At 36.6% G+C, this 14,696-nt stretch overlaps 1 protein-coding gene across 4 annotated transcripts in view; it reads right to left on the bottom strand.

Moving 5' to 3' along the window:
• The window catches only part of CRY1 (cryptochrome circadian regulator 1), a 103,257-nt gene that overhangs the window by 73,043 nt on the left and 15,518 nt on the right, over positions 1–14,696 (bottom strand). For 2 of the 4 annotated variants that reach the window (XM_054663501.2, XM_063787091.1), the window contains exon 2: positions 8,913–9,032. The exons of the other annotated variants lie outside the window; for them this stretch is intronic. In XM_054663501.2, coding sequence (XP_054519476.1) covers positions 8,913–8,986 — 74 coding nt within the window. In that variant the 5' untranslated portion in view covers positions 8,987–9,032. The remainder of the gene's footprint in view (positions 1–8,912; positions 9,033–14,696) is intronic. 4 annotated transcript variants of the gene reach the window in all.

Here is a 14,696-nt window from a genome sequence, read left to right on the forward strand (position 1 = left end):
AAAATTCTGTCATTTGTGATGTGAATGCACGTAGAGACACTATGCTAAGTGAAATAAACTAGGCAAAGAGAGACAATATCCAGAATACATAAAGAACTCTCAAAACTCAGTAATAAGAACATAATCAACCCAATAAAAAATTAGCAAAAGATTAGAGTAACACACTTCACCAAAGATATATAGATGGAAAATAAGTACATTAAAACAGACAACAACAAAATGCAAATTAAAACCACAATGAGATGCCGCCACATACTTATTAGAATGGGAAAGAACAAACCTGACAAAACCAAATGTTGACAAGGATGAGGAGCAGCTGGTCTCATATATAGTCAGTGAGAATGCAAAATGGTATAGCTACTTTGGAAAACAGTTTGGCAGTCTTCAATAAAGTTAAAACAGAAGACAAAAATCATCAACAGTGGAAGCACATAAAAAGACCACAAAGCTAACAAAACTGAAAATCAAAATACAGAATAACTTAGAAATAGAAATGGGCAGAATCCACACAATATCGCCAAATAACTATGACATGTAGGTGTTTCTAGGAGATCACAATAATTTGAAAGAAAAACAGCGAAATGACAGAAACCACAAAAAGACAGGAGAGTCAAAACCAATCTACCTTAATTAGTAAACTTCAAACAGTAAACACAACAAATGGAATAGAAAAAGTATTCACAAATATGTTAGAAGAAAAATAATTCCACCAGATTATCATGCTAATGGAGCAACAGACATTCTCTAACTAAAAGAACTTGAGGGAGGGGCAAAAGCTGGACAATGATATCAAGCCAAACAACAGATAAATGGAGATAAAAGGACTGCTGATAAGTTCTGAATTTATTTAGGAGTAAAAATGGGCTGGGCATGGTGGCTCACACCATTTTCCCAGCACTTTGAGAGGCCAAGAGGGGTGGATCACTTGAGGTCAGGAGTTCAAGACCAGCCTAACTAAAATGGTGAAACCCCATCTCTACTAAAAATACAAAAATCAGTCAGGCATGGTGGCACACATCTGCAATTCCAGCTACTCAGGAATGAGGCATGGGAATTGCTTGAACTCAGGAGGCAGAGGTTGCAGTGAGCTGAGATCATGCCACTGCACTCCAAGCCTGGGTGACAGAGTGAGACTCTGTCTGAAAAAAAAGGAGTAAAGGCCGGGCGCGGTGGCTCACACCTGTAATCCCAGCACTTTGGGAAGCCAAGGCGGGCGGATAACCTGAGGTCAGGAGTTTGAGACCAGCCTGGCTAACACGGTGAAACCTTGTCTCTACTAAAAATACAAAAAAATTAACCAGGCGTGGTGGCGCACGCCTGTAATCCCAGCTACTCGGGAGACTGAGGCAGGAGAATCACTTGAACACTGGAGGTTGAGGTTGCAGTGAGCTGAGATCGCGCCATTGCACTCCAGCCTGGGTGACAAGAGCGAAACTCTGTTTCAAAAAAAAAAAAGAGTAAAAATAACTGGGAATTTTGGTGTACAGAACAAAATAAAACAGAACTATTATAAACTTCAACAAAGTAAGAATAATCTGGCACTGGTGGTAGAAAGAAATACAGTATGTTAAATGATCCATACCATGAAAGATAAGGAAATTGGACATTGCCCAAAATGAGACACTTATTCCTAACATTTCATATTTTCATAAATGGAAGCAATTTCTACTTCACAACCAAGATGAAAAAGTAAAAGGAACATCTTCAATTTATCTCTGCCTCCGCATTAAAAAACAAGGAAGTACACATGCTCAACCCAGCCCTATAGGATGTAGTTTCTATTCTCCCATGCAGTAAAATTATAGAGGCATTATCCACTCCTGCTGTGGTTGACAAGCACAGTCTATGACTATGTTGCTAAATAAGTCTAATTCAAAAATAAAGTATCATAAGGCTCATTCTGACTACACAGTCGTACAACCTAGTTTTTACTAGGAATAAAGTGAATATTATCTCTGACAGTACAACCCTCCTTTGTGTGTGTGCATCTCTCCTTTGATTAGTCCGAAACTGGGAAAGTGAAGATTATTGCCCATCCCCCAACACCAACTTTACAGTTCAGTAAAATCATAATTCTAAAATAATTTTTAAAAGTTTATCCTAAGTTTAGCTATTCTTACATTTTACTTCCTTGTTATATTCAAGTAAATTTACTTCTTTTTATTTTAAAATGGTGTACATAATATGATCCCATCTTCATTTCTCTATATCCATTCATCCTTTTATCTTTAAATGTACATAGAGAGACCCAGAATGATTTACATAATGTTTAAGATGGTTATTTCTAGATGGTAGATTAAGTTTTTGTTTTGTTTTTTTTTTTTTTTTTTAAGACAGAGTCTCACTTTGACACCCAGGCTGGAGTGCAGTGGCACGATCTCAGCTCACTGCAGCCTTGACCTCCCAGGTCCAAGCGATCCCCCTGCCTCAGCTCCCCAAGTAACAGAGACTACATGGGACTACAGACATGTGCCAACACATCTGGCTAATTTTTGTATTTTTTGTTGAGATGGGGTTTCACCATATTGCCCAGGCTGGTCTCGAACTCCTGAGCTCAACATCCACCCGCCTCGGCCTCCCAAATTGCTAGGATTACAGGCATGCAACACTGTGCCTGGCTTAGATTAATTTTGTTGTTGTTGCTGTTGTTTGTTTTGTTTTTGCTTTTTCAAGACAGAGCCTTGCTCTGTTGCCCAGGCTGGAGTACAGTGGCACTGGAGATCATGGCTCACCACACCCTCGACCTCACATGCTCAAGTGATCCTCCCACCTCAGCTTCCTGAGTAGCTGTGACTACAAGCACATGTCACCACACCCAGCTAATTTTATTTATGTATTTGTTTGTTTGAAGAGACTGAGTCTCACTATGTTGCCCAGGCTGGTCTTGAACTCCTGGGCTCAAGCAATCCTCCCACCTTGGTCTCTCAAAAGGACTCAATAAAACAAATAGGAAATAGTCTACAGAAGCGTTTGCAAACTATGGCCCATGGGACAAATCTGACCTGTGGCCTGTTTTTGTATAGCCCACAAGTTAAGAAAGGCTTTTAATTTTTAAAGGGCTGCATAAAAAAAAGAAGAATATGAGACAGAGACCCTATGTGTGGCTCACAAAGCTGAAAATATTAACTGTCTAACTCTTCAAGAAAGTTGCCAGCCCTTACTTAGTCTATACTATCGACTCTATATTGACAAAAGGTACAATCTACTGTAACTCATAATTCACTGATACACAAGAGAATTTTATATATTAAGGAAATCAAATTTTATCTCACAGACTCCCTTTTATCCCTTGGGATGTTGTCTTTAGAAGTTGACATGGTGATATCGGCATGCACAACTTTTATGATATCTAAAGTTCCCAATCTTTTCTTTTTGATTTTAGGACTGCCATGTTAGGAAGACTTTTCTCTTTTCAAAGGCAAAAAAAAAAAAAACTTCCTTAGTTTTCTTCTACTACTTTTATAGTTTTGTTTTTCACATTTTAAATCTGTGACATCTGGAAAAGAGGCCCTTCCATGACTAGGAGTAAATAACAATCTATACAGAAAGATACCAGACTGCAGATTAATGGGGGGAAGAAGGTGTTGGAAAAGTGTAGGGGAGAGGAGAAGGAAGACAATGAACAGGAGTCTGTGACAAGGCTGGAATCTTGAAACTGACTGAATGATAATTTATAGGTTTCCTTCTGACAGATGTTCTCAACCGAGGATGTTCCATGGGCCATAAGGCAGTCAGTTCCTAACTATTCCATAAGAACAAGAGCTTCAGTAGAGAACAAGATCCAATCATCATTCTCTTTGTATCTGAATTTATCTCTAGATTGTTGTATTTCTCTTTGTTGCTATTATACACAGAATTTTTCTTCCTGTTATATTTGCTAACTGGTTGCTTATATGTAGCAAGGGGCCAGCCAACTATGGGTCAAGCCAGCTCACTGCCTTCTTTGTAAATAAAGTGCTACTGGAACACAGACATCCTAATTAGTTTCATGCTACAATAGGAGAGGTGGGTAGCTGAGAGAGAGATCATATGGCCTGAAAAACCTAAAATATTTATCATCTGGCCCTTTACATTAAAAGTTTGCCAATCTCTGATATATAGGGAAACTATTTGATTACAATTTTTTGAGGTAAAATTGTAATACATATAATACAAAATTAATAATTTTTTCTTTGAGACAGTGTCTCACTCTTTTGCCCAGGCTGGAGTGCAGTGCCATGATCTTGGCTAACTGCAACCTCCGCCTCCTTGGTTTAAGCAATTCCTGCCTCAGCCTCCTGAGTAGCTGGGACTACAGGCATGTGCCACCATGCCCAGCTAATTTTTGTATTTTTTTTGGAGAGACAGGGTTTCACCATGTTGGTCAGGCTGGTCTCAAACTCCTGACCTCAAGTGATCCACCCTTGTCAGCCTCCCAAAGTGCTGAGATTATAAGCATGAGCCACCGCACTCAGCCCAAAATTAATAATGTTAAAATGTACAATTCAGTGGCATATAGTACATTGATAATGCTCTGTGACTATCACCTCTATCTAGTTCCAAAACATTTGTATCACAAATGAAAACCCTGTACTGATTACCTTGTACCCATTAAGGAATCACTCTCTATTTTTCCCCCTGCCCCGAGCTACCACTAATTTGCTTTCTGTTTCTATGAATTCACCTGTTCTGGATGTTTCATATAAACGGAATCATATAATATGTGATCTTTGGTGTCTGGTTTCTTTCACTTAGAATGTGTTTGACATCCATGTTGTAGTATCCTCATTTCTTTTTATGGTTCCATCATGTGAAGAGACCATATTTTGTTTATCCATTCATCAGTGGACAGACATTTAGGTTGTTCCCACATTTTGGTGATTGTGAATAGTGCTGCTATGGACATTCATGTATAAGTTTTTGTTAGAATGCCTGCTTTAAATTCTTTTGGAATTCTGTGAGTGATATTGCTGGTAATTCTATGTTTAACTTTTTGTGGAAATGCCAAATTTTTCTACAGCAGCTGTACTATTTTATTCTCTCACCAGCAATGTACAAGGGTTCCAATTTCTCCACACCCTCGCCAACAATTACTTTCCGTTTAAAATTTTTTTTTTTTTTTGAGATGGAGTCTTGCTCTGTCATCCAGGCTGGAGTGCAGTGGTGCAATCTTGACTCACTGCAAGCTGCACCTCCCAGGTTCACACCATTCTCCTGCCTCAGCCTCCCGAGTAGCTGGGACTACAGGCGCCCACCACCACGCCCAGCTAATTTTTTGTATAAAATTTTTTCAATAATAGTCATTTTGGTGCATATGAAGTGGTATTGCACTGTGGTTTTGTTTTGCATTTTCCTAATGACTAATGGTGTTGAACATCTTTTCAGGTGCCTGTAGCCATTGTTTGATATATATATATATATATATATATATATATATATATATAAAGTATATATATATATAAAGTATATATATATATATAAAGTATATATATAAAGTATATATAAAAAGTATATATATAAAGTATATATAAAGTATATATATAAAGTATATATATAAAGTATATATACAAAAAGTATATAAAGTATATATAAAGTATATATATAAAGTATATATAAAGTATATATATAAAGTATATATAAAGTATATATATAAAGTATATATATAAAGTATATGTAAAGTGTATATATAGTGTATATATATAAAGTATATATGTAATATATATATTAAGTATATATATAAAGTATATATACATATATATACTTTAAACTTCGACAAATAAAACTGAAAAGACAGCACATCAACAGAAAAATGAACAAGACAATTAAAAGGTAATTTACAGAAAGAAAAATCTCCAAAACTAATATGTATAAGAAATGTTCAAACTTAGTAACTAGAAAAGTACAAATTAAAAGAATCAAACATCAGTTTATGCTTATTAGATCAGTAAAGTTTATAAAGCTGGATAATTTTTAAATGTTGGGACATAAGGATATGAGAAGACTCATGCATTGTTATGGGAATATAGACTTGTTCAGCTACTGTGAATAGCAATCTGGCATTTCTTAGTCAAACTACATATGGGGCTAACCTATGTCCCAGCAATTCTATTGATTTGTATATACACTCCAAACAAATCCTTAACACAGAGTCAAGTGCAAGGATGTTCAGTGCAAAACAATTTGTGGTGTCAGGAAACTAGAAGTAAACAGGTAGCTATCACTAAGATAACAGATATAATATGGTAAAGGTCTCGCAGAGCATTATACAGCTGTTAGAAGCAATGGATTAGCAGTATCAACATGAGTACATCTTAGACATTTAGTGCTTGTGGGAAAAAAACAGAATAAGAAATACAACACGATAGCATTTATGTAAGTTAAAAATAAATGCACATAAAACAATATCTGTTTTGCATGAACACACAGTTAACAAAAAGATAAATATATTAGAATATAACCACAATGTATACTGTATAACAAACAATGTATTTATGTATGGGAGAAGGGAAATTCAAATAGGAATAAAGAAGGCTAAAGAAAGAAAACAAGGAAGAGACCTTACATAAACCTGTAATGATAATGTCTTAAACTAATTCTCTGCACCTAAGGCTAATAAAAATTGTATCTAGCCACATCGCTGGATTCTCTTATTTTTATTTATTTATTTATTTATTTATTTATTTAATTTTGAGATGGAGTCTCGCTCTGTCGCCCAGGCTGGAGTGTAGTGGCGCGACCTTGGCTCACTGCAAGCTCTGCCTCCCGGGTTCACACCATTCTCCTGCCTCAGCCTCCTGAGTAGCTGGGACTACAGGCACCTGCCACCATGCCTGGCTAATTTTTTTTTGTTTTTTGTTTTTTGTTTTTGTTTTTGTTTTTTTTTAGTAGAGACAGGGTTTCACCGTGCTAACCAGGATGATCTCGATCTCCTGACCTGGTGATCCGCCTGCCTCGGCCTCCCAAAGTGCTGGGATTACAGGCGTGAGCCACTGCGCCCGGCCTGGATTCTCTTATTATTAATAGTACCTTTTCAGTTGATTCTCCTAGATATTTTGGGATATAATAATATTGTCCTAAAAACAGCAATAAATTTTACTTCCTCTTCCATTTTTATACCTTTTATACTGCATTAGTTAGTACCTCTGGCACAATAAGTAATAGTGATGACGGCCAGCATTTGTATCTTGCTCCAGACTTTGTAGAACTTCTAAATTTTACCCATTAAGCATGATGCTGACTTTTGAGCTGATTTGGTAGCCTTCTATTTCTGGTTTAGTACTAAATTTTATTAGGAATAAATATTGAACTTTATCAAAAGTATCTTCAGCATCTATAGAAGTGATCATATAATTATACTCTGATCTACTAATATAATGACATATTAATATATTTCCAATACTGAATTATTCCTGCATTTTCAACATGAATGTAGGATATACATTTAAAATATGCTTCTGTATCCTATTTGATAATTCTACACATTGTTTCCTCTTCTTTTATCATGTTTTAGAACAATTTATATATCACTGAAGTCACACGTTTCTTAAACTTTGGTAGAACCCAACTATGAAACTATCTGAGCCTGATGTTTTTTGTGGAGGTAACTCTTTGACAATATTCTTTATTCCTTCCATAGGAGTTATGCTTTGAAAAGATCAATAAAGTATAAAAACATCTAGCAAGTCGAAGAAAGAAAAAGAAGAAAAAAATAAATATCTATTAGTAATGTAAGAAAGGGACTATCATAGCAATTGTGGTACTTATTAAATAAAAGATACGGTATACAACTTTAGCAATACATGTGAGAATGGAAGACTAGATTTAACGGCAGGTATTTTAGGAAAATATGCATTAATAGCAAATTCAATTATCAAACTGACTGACAAGAAACCTAGAATAACCAATAAACACAAATGAAATAAAAAGTATGTCAAAGATGATCTAAGTCAGGAATTGTTTCACTGCAATGAACAGAAATCTACTCAAACTAGGTCATCCAAACAAAAAAAAGCATTGGAAGAATATAGGAGTATTTCATGGAAACTTGTGCTCAAGTAGTATAGTCAAGTCTAAGGATTCTGGAATGTTAGAACCCAACTCCTTTTTGGAATTGAATTCTCTCTTGTTTGTTCCTTTCTGCATATGTGTTCATTCTTTTGTCTTTCTACAACCACCTTTCTATGCAAAGATATCTATTTTTTATGACTACTCAGTGCCAAGGCCCAATACCAACTGACTACAGTCTCTGCGTTCCTTTTCCAAATTCCAAATGGGCAAAGCTTAGCTCAGGTATCAATTATTGACTCAATAAACCTTCCAGAGGAGAAAGAATGAAAGTAGATTACAGAGTCACCAGCTACTAAATTAGAGGCTAAATTCATGTATTAACTAGGGGTTTGATGTGGGCAGTTTGATGTGTGGACTGGACAGGAATCTTGAAATTGCTATAAAAATAATCTGACTCCTCCCAAAAACCCCTGACCCAAATTGTTTTATAGGTGAATTCTAGCAAAGGTTTATGGAACATAGAAGTCCTATGTTATTTATACTGTTGGGGGCATAAAAAGGATAGGAAGTTACTATAAGGCTAACATGATCTCATTGTTAAAATTAACAAAATTAGCTCCCAAAAGAAAAATATGAATTTAACACACTTGTGAATAGAGATGTCAAAGTTTCCATGTAAACACACATTCATATTAACACATATGTGCATATATGCACATTTATATTTTCATACTTTAAAACTACTACCAGTGTTGTATTTCTTATCTTCTTATGGGTGATATTATACAGACACCTTCTTCGTATCATTTGAATTCTTTACTATGATTGTATTTTTCATCAGAAAAAAATCCACATTTTAAAAATTAAATAGCCTAGAAATGATCGTAAAATATTAAAAATTTACATTAACACTTATATTTACTTACCTCACTGAACTGGAAATGATCCAATAAGTAGTGTTGGAATAACTGGCCATCATTTTGTGGAAAATGATCATCATTTGGGGAAAAAGAAGTTAGAGTGTAACCTCAGTGTCAATGTAAATTCTAGATGGAACAAAGATTTATATGTGTAAATAAAACTCTAAATGTATTAGAAAAACATTGTAAATATTTATATCATCTTTGGGTGGGAAAGGGGCATTGAGGCTTATCGCTAATGATATAAACCATAAAAGTTTGAATACAAAAAAGTTTAACATGTAAAATATATTTTTTTATTTCTCTCTCTCTCTTTTTTTTTTTTTTGAGACGGAGTGTCACTTTGTCACCCAGGCTGGAGTGCAGCGGCGTGATCTCGGCTCACTGCATTCTGTCTCCCTGGTTCAATCGATCCTCTTGCCTCAGCCTCCTGAGCAGCTGGGATCACAGGCATGAGCCACTGTGCCCGGCCTAAAATATACTTTTTAAAAATCATAATCATAAAGACTGCCATTACTGGCTGGGCACGGTGACTCATGCCTGTAATCCCAGCACTTTGGGAGGCTGCAGAGGGCAGATCACTTGAGGTCAGGAGTTCAAGACAAGCCTGGCCAACATGGTAAAATCCTGTATCTACTAAAAACACAAAAAAATTAGCTGGGCATGGTGGTGCATGCCTGTAATCCCAGCTACCACGGAGGCTGAGGCAGAAGAATTGCGTGAACCCGGGAGACAGAGGTTGCAGTGAGCCAAGATTGCACCACTGCACTCCAGCCTGGGCGACCAATTGAGACAGAGTCCATCTCAAAAAAATAGAAAAGACTGCCATTCCTTTTGCCTTGCTATATGCTCCTCTTTCAGTATTCTCACCCATTACCCTAATTTTAATTATCACCTCTCAAAAGACTGTTTCCAATTAAAAATACACACCTAGTCCCAACTTCTCTTCCTAGCTTCAGTCCCTGCTAACCAACTGTATCGGGATATCCCACTGTTACCCTAACCTCAATACACCTAAAACAAACTTTGATACACCTAAAATTAAGCTTATCCTAATTTCTAAACTAGTTCCTTTTAACTTTGTTATGTCTCTCTTCATGGGATCTCAAAATATAATCAGTGACTCCTCCTTTTCCAAAAACCTACATGTCACTCTACTCTGATGGTTATTCTTCTTTTTAATTATCTTCCTTTCATTCAATCTTTCCTTTCTATTCCCACATTACCCCAAATTATGCCCCTAATTGCAAAAAATATTAACACTAAGCCAGACAATTAAAAAGGGTATTTTAACCTCAAAATTAGAATCTGACCCCATACCATACATAATACCAATAAAAGGCTTGGCAGCACATTCTCTAAGACATATACACTGTAGCACAGTAATTTAATATTAAGTCATTCTATTACAGCCTTTTAACTCCTGCTGGCCTACATCACTTAAAACAAGAAAACTAAATAAAAATACATGTCATTAAGATATTTAATTTGTTGTTGCTGTTGCTATTGAGAAGACAGATAGGATAAGATAAAAATGGCAAAAGTAACCAGAGTCAATAGAATCCTCTTTTTTTTAATAGCATTTTTAAATCTCCAGGAAACCCTAATATCCAATTATTTAAAATATGCAACCCAAACCAAATAAAAATATTTGAGAATGAATTTTATGTCAAATTTCAAAAACCTATCGTTATATCTTTTATAATACTAAAAATTATTTTGGTATTACCATCACAGAAATCATACAATTCTAGAACTAGAAGGGACCTTGGCAATTATGTAGTTAACATACATTAAAACTACTAAGCCGGGCTCGATGGCTCATGCCTGTAATCCCAGCACCTTGGGAGGCTGAGGCGGGTGGATTACCTGAGTTCAGGAGTTCAAGAAAAGCCTGGCCAACATGATGAAACCCTGTCTCTAGTAAAAATACAAAAATTAGTCGGGTGTGATGGCGCATGCCTATAATCCCAGCTACTTGGAAGACTGAGGCAGGAGAATCGCTTGAACCGAGGAGGTGGAGGTTGCAGTGAGCCAAGATCGTGCCACTGCACTCTAGCCTGGGCAACAAGAGTGAAACTCTGCCTCAAAAAAAAAAAAACAAAAACTACTAGTGATCTCCAATTTATCAATTCACACGAATAACCAAATGCCTTCTATACCCTGTGCAAAGCATACAGAGGCCATGCTGACTGATGGACATGGCTAATTTCAGTTTGACAAAAATAAAATAGGCTACTGCTTTCTAATAAGTCCAATTCCTATTCCAATCAGTTAAAGTTCTAGACACATGAAGAGTCAGTTGTGTTTCTCAAATACGTTCATGCCAGCTGAACTTATTTTCATCACGTAATTTAAATTTTATATAAACTGAGAATATAAAAAGTAAAGGTGTTTTATAGAAAATGAAACTGAATGCTTCAAAAAGGCTTGATAAGAGATGAATCACCAAAAAAGTTTGTCTAATTAACTATCTGTAGATAAGACAGCTAAACTAGATGGGAAGAAAAAAATGTACTAAAGGAATTCTGTATTCAAGTTTGCTTCACCATGGTCTTTAAGGTTTTAATCAACTTTAACGAATAATAGGCAATATCAGTCTGCGGGTGTAATTTACGCAGGAAAGTCAACTTGAAATTCCATCAGCAAAATCAGCAGAACAATACTCATTTATACATTCAATACACAAGGACATACTGACACCCACCCTGTGCCACGTATTGAGCCACCAGACCTAACTATGCTTTTAAAAATATTACTCTGAATTCCACATGGAACAGATGGGAAAGGTAGGCACAAAAATGGAAGTGGAAAACTTAGGAGGCTTTTACAGTAATCTTGTAAAAAATGCTGGTGGCCTGGATATTATGATAGCAGTGGGAGGGTGTTATTTGAATGGATATGAGATTTAATTTGAAGGGAAAAGCTCTAAAAATTGTTTTAGGACTAGATATGAAGTTTGAGTACAAAAAGAAGAAAGGGTAGCTCCTGGGTTTTTGCAGAACTAGGTGAATGTTGACATTTACTGTGATATAGAGAAGCCATGGGAGGTAGAGGAGATGGAGACAAAATCAGCTTAAGATGCTTATTTTGAATCCAAGTAAAAATACTAGATAGGCAAATCTGGAACTCAAGATAGAGGCCAGTGCAGGTAATACACGATAGGAAATTATCAGGTATTCAAGTATGCAACTAGATGAGATCACCTAAAGAATAAATGTGGATAAAGAAGTGAGCAAAAGAACTCAGACCTGGAATCAAGCCTTACATCAAAAACTATCAAATTAATGCACACTTTTCTATTTTTTTTTAAAATGATTTCCTTTTTCAAGTAACTGCAGGTTCCAATGGTGTCACATAAGAGACGATTTCTTAGAAACTCCCTTTTCAGGCTGGACGCAGTGGTGCATGCCTGTAATCCCAGCACTTTGGGAGGCTGAGGCAGGCAGATTGCTTGAGGTCAGGAGTTCAAGACTAGCCTGGCCAACATGGTGAAACTCCATCTCTACTAAAAATACAAAAATTAGCCAGGCATGGTGGCACACACCTGTAATTCCACTAGCTACTCGGGAGGCTGAGGCAAGAGAATCACCTTGAACCCAGGAGGCAGAGGTTGCAGTGAGCTGAAATCATGCCACTACACTCCAGCCTGCGTGACAAAGTGAGACCCTGCCTCAAAAAAAAAAAAAAAAAACCTCTCTTTTCATGTAAGTACACTGACTCATGCATCTTCAAGAAGCTGATCTAATTTGGATATGTGTCCCTGCCCAAATGTCATATTGAAATGTAATCCCCAGTGTTGGAGGTGGGGCCTACTGGGAGGTGACTGGATCAAAAGGGCAGGTTTCTCATGAATTATTTAGCATCATCCCTTTTGGTACATCTTTACAATGGCGAGTTCTCCTGAAATCTGGTCATTTAAAAGTGTGTAGCACCTCCCCCCTCACTCTCTTGCTTCTGCCTTTGCTATGCAACATGCCTGCTCCCCCTTTGCCTGCCACCATGATTGTAACCTTCCTGAGGCTCCCCAAAAGCAGATGCTGCTATGCTTCCTGAGCAGCCTGCAGAACCATGAGCCAATTAGACCTCTTTTCTTTATATATAACTCAGTCTCAGGTATTTCCTTATAGCAATGCAAGAACAGCCTACTACAGAAGCATTCTAGAATTCCTCCTCTCTCAGTCTCATATCTCACACCCAGTACTCCCCAACACATACAAACACACACACACACACACCTCTAGAACTCACACTCATCACCTTTACCCCTTTTCCCACCCCTTTAAAGTTGTCTTTCCTTTGTGCTTTCACAATTGTCTTTGCAGATTTCCACAGAGGTCCTTTTTAACATTGTATGTTCTAATTGTCCTTTAGTGGTGTGAAAGTTTCCTTACAGGCAAGAACCATAACCTTCATCTTTGTATCTCCAATGACTTGCACAGTACCTGGTAGATAACAGGCTCTCACTGAATGTTTTCCTGAATGACTAAATGAAGGGAGAGAGATTTACCCAAGGTCAGTCCCACGGCCATTTAATAGGAAAGTAAGAATTATAAAGTAGGTCTTAGTACAGTCAGATGTTCTAAACTTACTTCAGTCTGTCATTCAAAGAATTACATATTCAGGCCTCACCTTATCTATATATTTTATTTCTTATTTATCATCCTGTGAATACACTATGCTCAGTCTTGACTAAAAGTTATCTATATATTTTATTTATTTATCATCCTGTGAATACACTATGCTCAGTCTTGACTAAAAGTCTAGTTATCTAACCAAAATTCACTTTTCCTCAGCCTGTTCAGAACTTATGCCTTGAGCTAATTTCTTACCTCTCTCATAAAAAATCCCCCTCACATTCCAACCTGAATCATTTCCCCCACTCCTCTCCCCTCACCTGCTACACACACCTTTGTTAACATCCTATACAATCTGATTTCTATCCTTACACCTACATTGAAGTGTTATCTCAAAGTTCACCAAAAGCCTTTGTAACAGATAAAGTATAATTTTCAAAATAGTAAAATCATGACTCTCATACAAACACGAAATGAAGATCTGGCAAAAAATTGACGTAGTTCATTGATTAAGGAAGAAAGAAATAAGATGTTAAAACTGATTCAAATAAGAATCTGATTTACTATTTCTCAACTTACAAAATTCATTTTCATGGCACAAACATAATTTGCATTGGTATGGGCAGAAAACATTTGTACTGCTTTCAGTTTTCTACAACTTAACTTTTATCCCTTTTTACAGAGTTGTAAAACAGCCTTGTCAATCAAATACAAAGATGCATATCCCTTAATCAGAATCACATAACTCCTGGAGGGTCCTCTAAACAACATCTAGCATTCTAGATATGCAATAATTTCCTTTTCCCACAAGTCTTTGATAATTTTTCCTACATAATTGTCAAAACTCATCCTAACCTGCCTCCTGTAGTGCAACGTAAAATCACTCTTGCCACATTCAGTTTCCATAATATGGCACTCTCCTGGATCCTCTTTTTACCTCTCTGGTTCTCTTTCGCCTCCTTCACCAGCTCCTATTCATCTTAAATATAGTATTCGCTGAGTTTTTTCACTGGGCTTTTGACTAACATAACTTTTTATGGCTGTATCCAATCTCATCCAGGCATGCTTCATCCATTACTTATACAGGAATTATTCCCATATGCACAGATCCAATGTCTATAATTCCCAGAGTGAAATTTCTATTTTCTCCATTTCTCATGTTGATATCTTAGCAGTGCTTCAAATTGGTCAACAACCTAAACTCACTCTTTTC

This window comes from Pan troglodytes, chromosome 10 (genome assembly GCF_028858775.2).
Source record: "Pan troglodytes isolate AG18354 chromosome 10, NHGRI_mPanTro3-v2.0_pri, whole genome shotgun sequence".
Lineage (NCBI taxonomy): Eukaryota > Metazoa > Chordata > Mammalia > Primates > Hominidae > Pan > Pan troglodytes.